The sequence below is a fragment of the Trachymyrmex cornetzi genome, unplaced genomic scaffold (genome assembly GCF_001594075.2).
Source record: "Trachymyrmex cornetzi isolate Tcor2-1 unplaced genomic scaffold, Tcor1.1 scaffold468, whole genome shotgun sequence".
NCBI lineage: Eukaryota > Metazoa > Arthropoda > Insecta > Hymenoptera > Formicidae > Trachymyrmex > Trachymyrmex cornetzi.
In genome coordinates, this window is record NW_017299487.1 from 644,176 (window position 1) to 655,032 (window position 10,857).

Genomic DNA, 10,857 nt, shown 5'->3' on the forward strand with positions numbered 1-10,857 from the left:
TAATAATGTATTTTTTTTCTTAAAATATAACTTAATATGTTTCGATTTCTGTAAATTAAAACCTTGTATCATTTTTTTGGAAAATAATTAATTTATTTAAAAAACAACGATTTTTTTTAATTTTGAAATTTCTTTCTTCCTTTTTTTCAAACTATCTTGGTTTTCGGAAGTTTTATGATGTTCTTATCTATATATTCTTTTTCTTTACTGTCTGTTGTATCGATTAAAAAAAAAAAGAAGTTAAAATTGATGCATTAGATCCCGAGATAAAAGCAAAAGAAGACTCCAGGGTTATCATAACCCATGTGTAGTGAAATCAGGTGGCGAAAATAGTGTGGTGTCCAAAGGTTAACTTTGACGAGTTAATTTTTTTATGTAAGTGTATATAAAAATGTAAGAAAGTCGTTATTAATTAAATTACTTTTTTCATAATATGTTTTACGGCTTAAAGCCAAATTGTCATTTTTTTAATATATAAGAAATGATAAAGAAAGACTCCTTCTTACCTCTCGCATAACGCTAATAATATTAGGTCCTACTTGATACTTTCTAGTACTATTAGTACAAGAAAGTGGTATAGGATCAATGGACATATCTACTTCATTTTTAATATTTTTTGCTTTCAGAGTCTTTAATGCTGTATGCAACAAAAATACTGCGTCATAGAGGACCGCTGAATCTAGTTATAATATATCAAAATTGCGAATTAGTTTAAGTAGTTATTTAATTTTACGTAATTTTTTATTTAAAATTTTTAATATAATATATCTGTACCATATAATTCAATCTGAAATGTGAAAACATTAAATAGACGTTGATCTGTCTGCTAGAATAAATACTTTCTTTTCTTAAGTGCTTGCGTAACAAAAAATTGCAGAACTATATTAGTCTTTCGTGAATATTTACTCATTGATATTCATGATAGGTGTAATAATTTTTTTTTGTTATAAATTTTCACTATCAAATGGCACTGACTGTTTGCAATCATTGGAGCGATTTGTTCACTCATTAATTTGCTTGGTTTAGATCTAGCTTGATGCGAATACTTAAAAATTGTACATATAAATGCAATATAAACTTTTGAGATTACTTTATAATATATTGTTACGCTCGAACGTCCGTCTCGCGAGCACTATGCTACCGAACGCGTGAATAAGGAACCCAGCTGTTGTATAAAGAATAGAACAAAACGTTTATTGATAGCAGATTCAGATCACAATAGTCAAACACACGTCTCCGCGCAGCGAAGGCTCACACCGGAATCCTCGATCTTGTTTTTAAATTAACAGAGCTCATCGTCGCCAGGCACCACGATCTTCAAGGCATAGGTGACTAGGGATGCCGCAAGACGAGACAAGACGAGATTTTAGGACATATCGTCTTGTCTTGAAAAAATCTTGAAATGTACATTCTTGTCTTGATCTTGAACTCGAAAATCTTGTCTTGTCTCGAAATTCTCGACAATTTAAATAATGCATTGTCTACAATACACGAAGTAAGAAGTAAGAATAAGAAATTGACCAATTACATTCTTCGATTATTCTTCTCAGATTTGATTGTAATTGGTCAATTTTTTACTCTTCTTCCTCCGTGTATTGTAGACGACGCTTAAGTATTTGCGCAACGTCCGTGTCATCGGAAAGATTATTCTCCATAGCAGGATTAATTATATAACAAAACATAGAAATAGTTAATAGATTATGCGAGGAATCAGCGAGATCCCTTTGTTTAAATTCATGGGCTACATGTTCAATATATAAAATCTTATTTGGCGAATAATAATTATAATTGGCGCAATAAAGTGTTTGAATAATAAAAAAATGTGATTCGTGTTATTTGACTTACAATTAGTATTATATTAGATATAATTTAATGTGATCTAGGCTTAGCAATATTGCACACATTTGGTATTATTAATCATGTTTGTATTATTTGTTTAGGAAATCAATTACAGTAATTCCGGTATATACGGTATACACCATTTTATGTTGTGGCATATGCTATTACATTGATAAATCGATTCAACTGACAGTAGTTTTATTTTACTCACTCCTTCTATTTTTTCTGACTTCTGCGACATAAATCCCATATAATTTCTATAATTTTTCGAGACTCGAAATTTTCAAGAATCTCGAGTCTAAAATTTCGTCTTGTCTTTAAACTCTCCGCGCAAATCTTGTCTCAATCTCGTCTTAAAATTCTACGAAACAAGATTCTCGAAATCTCGAATCTTGCGGCATCCCTATAGGTGATAATCTTACAGGTGTCGGCACAGCACGGGTATTTGAATCGGTATGGGCATAACAATATTATGCTTATTGCTGATAATTAAAGGGATTGTTGAATAAATACCGAATTAATTCCTTTTATATCATCATTCTCTCTTATGCTTAGTCCAGTGATATTAGAGGCACCATTTATAATCTCGACAATAGGTAGCGTGGATGAATCCTACGATTTAACGGAATGATTATTTCAAAAACTTGTTTTCTAGCAATTTGAGAACACAAGAATAACGTATAATATTATGCTTTACCTATTCTACTTAATTTTCCTTAAATGTAATTTTTAAAAGTTTAATTTATAATTTTTTTAATCATGAATCTTTTTGGCCCTATAATATGTGAAATACGCTTTTGAAAGTATCATGTTGTTATTTTATATACAGTATATTTAACATACAGTACCAAATATGTAATTACGACGTCGGAATAATCTGCTAGTAAACTGACTTCCTTTGCCTGATAGAGCACTTTCATGATATTTTCCGGCTTAACATCGATAATTATATTGTGCACTGGCAAATAGCGTATCCCAGGTAAGGTTTGCCGACTATCAGCCGACGTTGAACGTTGGGCCGACGTTGGCGACATCACGGCAAACTGACTATCATTAATCGAACATGGCACAACGTCGGCCCAACCTCCGATAGCCGACCCTTATCTGAAGACAACTTGAGGCCAGCGTCGGACCAAGATTGAGCCAACGTTGGCAGTATGTCGGCTCTCGGTTGTCACGCCAATCACGGCGCGACGTCGGCCCAACCTCCGATAGCCGACCCTTATCTGAAGACAACTTGAGGCCAGCGTCGGACCAAGATTGAGCCAACGTTGGCAGTATGTCGGCTCTCGGTTGTCACGCCAATCACGGCGCGACGTCGGCCCAACCTCCGATAGCCGACCCTTATCTGAAGACAACTTGAGGCCAGCGTCGGACCAAGATTGAGCCAACGTTGGCAGTATGTCGGCTCTCGGTTGTCACGCCAATCACGGCGCGACGTCGGCCCAACCTCCGATAGCCGACCCTTATCTGAAGACAACTTGAGGCCAGCGTCGGACCAAGATTGAGCCAACGTTGGCAGTATGTCGGCTCTCGGTTGTCACGCCAATCACGGCGCGACGTCGGCCCAACCTCCGATAGCCGACCCTTATCTGAAGACAACTTGAGGCCAGCGTCGGACCAAGGTTGGGCCAACGTTGGCAGTACGTCGGCACTCGGTTGTCATATCAATCAGGGCACGACGTCGGCCCAACGTACATTAGCGGAGTCTGACTTAAAGACGACTCTTGGGCCAACGTTGGCCGTATATCGACTCTCGGTTGTCACGCTAATCACGGCGCGACGTCGGCTCAACCTCCGTTAGCCGAACCTTATTTCAAGACAACTTAATGCCACCGTCGGACCAAGATTAAGCCAACGTTGGCAGTATGTCGCCTCTCGGTTGTCACGTCAATCACGGCGCGACGTCGGCTCACCCTCCGTTAGCCGACCCTTATCTGAAGACAACTTCAGGCCTCCGTCGGGCCAAGGTTGGGCCAACGTTGGCCGTATATCGACTCTCGGTTGTCACGTCAATCACGGCGCGACGTCGGCTCACCCTCCGTTAGCCGACCCTTATCTGAAGACAACTTCAGGCCTCCGTCGGGCCAAGGTTGGGCCAACGTTGGCCGTATATCGACTCTCGGTTGTCACGTCAATCACGGCGCGACGTCGGCTCACCCTCCGTTAGCCGACCCTTATCTGAAGACAACTTCAGGCCTCCGTCGGGCCAAGGTTGGGCCAACGTTGGCCGTATATCGACTCTCGGTTGTCACGTCAATCACGGCGCGACGTCGGCTCACCCTCCGTTAGCCGACCCTTATCTGAAGACAACTTCAGGCCTCCGTCGGGCCAAGGTTGGGCCAACGTTGGCCGTATATCGACTCTCGGTTGTCACGTCAATCACGGCGCGACGTCGGCTCACCCTCCGTTAGCCGACCCTTATCTGAAGACAACTTCAGGCCTCCGTCGGGCCAAGGTTGGGCCAACGTTGGCCGTATATCGACTCTCGGTTGTCACGTCAATCACGGCGCGACGTCGGCTCACCCTCCGTTAGCCGACCCTTATCTGAAGACAACTTCAGGCCTCCGTCGGGCCAAGGTTGGGCCAACGTTGGCCGTATATCGACTCTCGGTTGTCACGTCAATCACGGCGCGACGTCGGCTCACCCTCCGTTAGCCGACCCTTATCTGAAGACAACTTCAGGCCTCCGTCGGGCCAAGGTTGGGCCAACGTTGGCCGTATATCGACTCTCGGTTGTCACGTCAATCACGGCGCGACGTCGGCTCACCCTCCGTTAGCCGACCCTTATCTGAAGACAACTTCAGGCCTCCGTCGGGCCAAGGTTGGGCCAACGTTGGCCGTATATCGACTCTCGGTTGTCACGTCAATCACGGCGCGACGTCGGCTCACCCTCCGTTAGCCGACCCTTATCTGAAGACAACTTCAGGCCTCCGTCGGGCCAAGGTTGGGCCAACGTTGGCCGTATATCGACTCTCGGTTGTCACGTCAATCACGGCGCGACGTCGGCTCACCCTCCGTTAGCCGACCCTTATCTGAAGACAACTTCAGGCCTCCGTCGGGCCAAGGTTGGGCCAACGTTGGCCGTATATCGACTCTCGGTTGTCACGTCAATCACGGCGCGACGTCGGCTCACCCTCCGTTAGCCGACCCTTATCTGAAGACAACTTCAGGCCTCCGTCGGGCCAAGGTTGGGCCAACGTTGGCCGTATATCGACTCTCGGTTGTCACGTCAATCACGGCGCGACGTCGGCTCACCCTCCGTTAGCCGACCCTTATCTGAAGACAACTTCAGGCCTCCGTCGGGCCAAGGTTGGGCCAACGTTGGCCGTATATCGACTCTCGGTTGTCACGTCAATCACGGCGCGACGTCGGCTCACCCTCCGTTAGCCGACCCTTATCTGAAGACAACTTCAGGCCTCCGTCGGGCCAAGGTTGGGCCAACGTTGGCCGTATATCGACTCTCGGTTGTCACGTCAATCACGGCGCGACGTCGGCTCACCCTCCGTTAGCCGACCCTTATCTGAAGACAACTTCAGGCCTCCGTCGGGCCAAGGTTGGGCCAACGTTGGCCGTATATCGACTCTCGGTTGTCACGTCAATCACGGCGCGACGTCGGCTCACCCTCCGTTAGCCGACCCTTATCTGAAGACAACTTCAGGCCTCCGTCGGGCCAAGGTTGGGCCAACGTTGGCCGTATATCGACTCTCGGTTGTCACGTCAATCACGGCGCGACGTCGGCTCACCCTCCGTTAGCCGACCCTTATCTGAAGACAACTTCAGGCCTCCGTCGGGCCAAGGTTGGGCCAACGTTGGCCGTATATCGACTCTCGGTTGTCACGTCAATCACGGCGCGACGTCGGCTCACCCTCCGTTAGCCGACCCTTATCTGAAGACAACTTCAGGCCTCCGTCGGGCCAAGGTTGGGCCAACGTTGGCCGTATATCGACTCTCGGTTGTCACGTCAATCACGGCGCGACGTCGGCTCACCCTCCGTTAGCCGACCCTTATCTGAAGACAACTTCAGGCCTCCGTCGGGCCAAGGTTGGGCCAACGTTGGCCGTATATCGACTCTCGGTTGTCACGTCAATCACGGCGCGACGTCGGCTCACCCTCCGTTAGCCGACCCTTATCTGAAGACAACTTCAGGCCTCCGTCGGGCCAAGGTTGGGCCAACGTTGGGCCAATGTCGGTAACCAGTGTCGGCCCAACACTGGCATTTTGACATTGAACCGACTTCTAATGTCGGCTCAACATCGGCATCTAACGTTGGGCCGACGTCGGTGACCAGTGTCGGCCTAACACTGGCATTCAATGTTGGACCGATCTTATCATTTGAATATTATCCCGACATAGGCCCAACATTACAGTCAGTGTTGGGCCGATGTCGATGACCAATGTCGGCTTGACATCGGCATCCAACGTTGGGCCAATGTCGGTAACCAGTGTCGGGCCAACACTGGCATTTTGACATTGAACCGACTTCTAATGTCGGCTCAACATCGGCATCCAACGTTGGGCCGACGTCGGTAATCAATGTCGGCCCAACACTGGCATTTAATGTTGGGCCGATCTTATCATTTGGATATTATGCCGACGTCGACGCGACGTTACAGCCAGTACTGGGCCGACAGTCGGAAGTTGGTAGCCGACGTTGGCCCGCTGTTGGCCCAGGTTTAAAATCGTACATGGGATCTGTTTAAGCATCGAGCGATAATCCGGCCCTTCGTCAAGTTTCCATACTGTATGTTTAATCGGATCTTTCTTGTCTCCTTTTCGAGTCAAAGTCTTCTGAAGGCGCGACAGTCCCTCATCAGTTTCGTAAATCGCTGCGAATTTTCGCCAGTTCATTGAATCAATGATAGCGGCGATAGCCTGTACAGTTTTGTTGGTCAAAAATATACTACAAATATAATTATATTTCGAATGTGCAACGTGATAAAATCACGATTTAACTTGCATCTTAGAAAAGCAGATTATGTTTAAATCTATTGGGTAATTATTCGGTTTGATTAATTAACTAAATATCCATCTAAAAATCACCATAAAAATAAATTAAATTATTACTTACCATGTTAAACATGTCCAAGTTATCATAGTGTACATATCTACTACTTAGCTGCGAAATGATTCTTTTAAATTGCGACTAACCTGGCTGACTTGTTCACTGGCAGGGAATATGTTTATAGTCATTAATGATGAAGCCTTCTTCTGGTTTTTTTTTCTTTCGTTTTCTCGCCAAACATACTCTATATGCGGAATATCAAATCTCGCAGCAATACTCGCAACTATGCCACTAGTGTACCGACTTGAAGGCCCGAAAATGGCTGCCACACCTTCCTCAAGAAGTTCACAAGCTATGTAGAAAATAATACAATGTCGAATAAGTAAATCAACAAAAGTGTTTAAAATTAGAATAATTATGTAATGTAAAGCCTTCTTCATGAATCTGTTTTTCCCAATTTCCTCGCGTATTTCTATAAAAAAGAATCTTAAAAAAGAATAAATCTCTTGGTTTTTTTTCAATTGTTAGAGGGATGTCGCATATATCGTATCCCCTAACGTTTAAACAAAATTGTAAACAAAAGTACTGAAGATATCAGAATATTTCTGTACTTATATTAAACTTTGGTTCATTGGCAATAAAACAAAACGATACTTTTACGAAAATAAACGTTAAATTATTGTTTAAATTAGATTTTTAAAAAAAGTAACTTTCGGTACGATTTGGAGACCGGGTCGTTAAATTGTACCACATGGTTCCTAAATCGTACTTCTAATATAGCAAACAAGCTGACATTGTTTAATGTCATTTTGACATTAACATAATATATTTAACATCAAAATGACGGTAAATAACGTCAGTTTATTTACTGGGAAAATAAACAAAATTAATTTTAAAACTCACATTTATTAATAAATTTATTTTTAATTTCAACTGAGTATATGTGTTTAAGTAGGTATAATAAAAACTTTTCTATTATAAAAAGAATTTCTATTATAAAAGAATTTCTATTATAACAGAAATTAGACTTTGTGTTTTTTAAACTCATTTAAGAAAACAAAGTAAAAAGCAATACTTAAATTGATTTAAGTTATCATTGGACTATATTTCAGAATATTAAAATCTCAGATATTAAAAAAAAATAAATTTTGGAAATAAAATCATTTACGAATTTTTCTGTCACAATAGAAAAGATTCAATAAAAAGACTCAATAGAAAAGATTCAATAGAAAGACTCAATAGAAAAATTTAATAGAAATACTTAATAGTGTTGATAAGTAATCACTTTCTTGAGCGCTTATTTAAATAGTTTTGGTAAATGTCAGGATTGTCACTACAGGTTTCGTGCAACCACTTACAGCATTTGACACAATGAATCTAGTCCACTGTAGGTCTTTTTTTTTATCATAATAGTAACTTCCACATATTGCTCGCGTCACTTGCGAAAATCGTACCGGTACAATATAAAGACCAGCGACAAGTTACCCAACTCCCTCTATTTTTATAAATTTGCCAATAGCAACATAACTTACAAATATTATGCTAATTTGATATATACTCTCGAAAAGAGTTTAAATATCAATTATAACCCTGAAGGACACTATAATTCAATTACCCACCTTGTACTGATAACATCTTAGGAGGTAAATTGTATCAAAACTTAGATCAGACACCGAACAAAATCAATTTTCAATGTCACTCGTAAACAGATCTCTCGTAAACAGAAACTCGAAGACAAAACAAAAATGATAGTTCTTAACCCATATTATCAGCGTCACATTAGTGTAATTATCTTTAAAAAAAAATGTTTCGTTTAAAAAATACAATGGAGGTACGATTTAACCGTCGGTACGACTTAGCCAACTCTCCCCTATATACCTTAATTTGATACCCGTCTGAAGTTGGGCCCCAACTTTTGAAAAAATTAACTTTCTATACATCATTCGATTGTTTATCGTTTGCACATGTATGCAATTTTTGAATTTTCGTTTGCACATTTCTATAGAAAGTTAATTTTTTCAAAGATTGGGGATGCCAACTTTTCATGAATTAATTTGCTAATATCTTACATTACAATATGCACTGTAACCGTGCTCACGAGCGACGGCACAACTTCGTCGCGTGCTCTTCGTTCTCCTCTTACGCAAAAATATCTTTTTTCTCTCGGTAACCGAATTTTGCGGATTTTCTACATCGCAATTTTTATTCCGGAGTTGGGCGCCAGGCACGAGAGAGCGTGCCACTCTTTCCGAAATCTCTACACTTTTGCCCTCATCCAATTCACGACGGCAGGGGGTCGTCAGAGGTGAGAAATTTGTCTGGGGGCGAGAGAAATAGTCTACGAGAATAATATACGCGAGGATGCAGTAATAAGAACAAGTATATTTGAAAAGAAGTGAAACAGCAGAACTAATTACATGTACGGCGTGATCACAGGTACTCTCCGGAGTTTCGCCCCTCCGCTCTTCTCGATATTCTCGGTACTCACATAGAGAGTCGCTAACTTATTTCTAATGCCGGACGCTGGTCATACGCTACAGCACGAGCCCCTACGTTCCCCACGGTAACTTCCGACGGTGTCAAACGTCTTTCTCAACCGGCAAGAACTCGTACCTGCTGTACCACCAGCTTTCCGGACGCACAACGCCGGCGCTCGGTCGAACACTGCTTCGGAAGTGCGGTGCGATTATAACATGCGTCTCTATGCGACACGACTCTACCCGACTACCGGAAGCTCCAACTCTACTCGATAACGCAATAAAGCGTTCCTACGCGACACTGCAATACACCGCAATTATAATAAGCGTTTCTAGTGTTTCTACGCGGCACGACAATACACGACAACACGACTACAATAAGCATTTCTACGTGACACGACAATACGTACACGACAACGCGACTACAATCAGCGACCATACACGACAATACGCGACAATACGAAAACCTACAACTAATAACTCAACTGTGGCAAGAGAGACGAACGCGACTCGGCCCTCAATAATCTCTACACGACTCTAATCCTCCAAAACGCGACAATCAAAGATTTCCTCTCGACTCGACTCTCGAAACGCGACAACCAACTACCTTAATGCTCGGGAGGATGGCACATGGCTCGCAATTTCTCTACTCTACACGGCGGCCATTACACCGGTCTCTCTTCGCGACGCGAGCTTGCCTACGTGCGATCCACCCGAATTGACGAACCCGGATCGGCAGCTTCATATTGGCTGACGAGCGTCCCCATTGATCCTCCTTCGGTACGGTTCTTCCTTCATTGAGTGGTGGGTGAGACGGCACGATGATACAATAATATTTTACAGCTGCCAATCGTGATCCGTGGCGCGTCTACGCTTTCTGATGAGCTTTATTATTACGCAAAAGAAATCTTAACATAAAAAGAAGAAAATTTGTAGAACGAAATAGATGTCACGACTTTAACGCACGTTCGCAGGTGCGCTTGCATGTGCACTCGCGGGCGCGCTCGCCCGCGCGCTCGCCCTCCGAGCCGGTAGGAAGCACGAGTCCGTCACCGACCAGTCTGCACAGTGACGAACAAAAATGTCACATCATAATACATTATATATAATTGTAAAGACAGTTTAAAAAGTTTTTAAATTTCTATTCTTGGGATTAGTATAAGAATGTTATGTATGATTTTTTTGCTAGTGAAGTAAATTTTTTTTTCTACTTTCGTTTACGCCATCTAAAAGTGTCAACATTTATCTTCAAAATATATTTTTTTTAACGCCGTACGTTTTTTTTTCACCGAGATAATCTCTGTGTAGTCACACAAAGAAAAACATTTTTGACACAAAATGTTTGTGTGATTACGCAGAGATTAACTATGTTTTCTTACGTAATTTTTCGCGCTGAATCCGAATCCGGCTGCAGAATTGCTCTATCACATTGAGATTTCGAGAAATCTTAACCCAAAACAGCCAAATAAGCCATTTTCAATTAAAAATTTTAATTGAATTTCAAATATGGCTGAAAATGGCTTATTTGGCTGTTTT

General features: G+C 42.4%; 1 protein-coding gene across 1 annotated transcript in view; it reads right to left on the reverse strand.

The window, feature by feature from the left end:
• The window catches only part of LOC108764933 (glutamate receptor ionotropic, kainate 2-like), a 21,093-nt gene that overhangs the window by 8,522 nt on the left and 1,714 nt on the right, over nt 1–10,857 (reverse strand). The window contains 6 exon segments of the mRNA XM_018513339.1: nt 509–679; nt 1,162–1,165; nt 2,353–2,451; nt 2,688–2,814; nt 6,536–6,714; nt 6,991–7,196. Of these exon segments, the coding sequence (XP_018368841.1) occupies nt 509–679; nt 1,162–1,165; nt 2,353–2,451; nt 2,688–2,814; nt 6,536–6,714; nt 6,991–7,196 (786 nt within the window).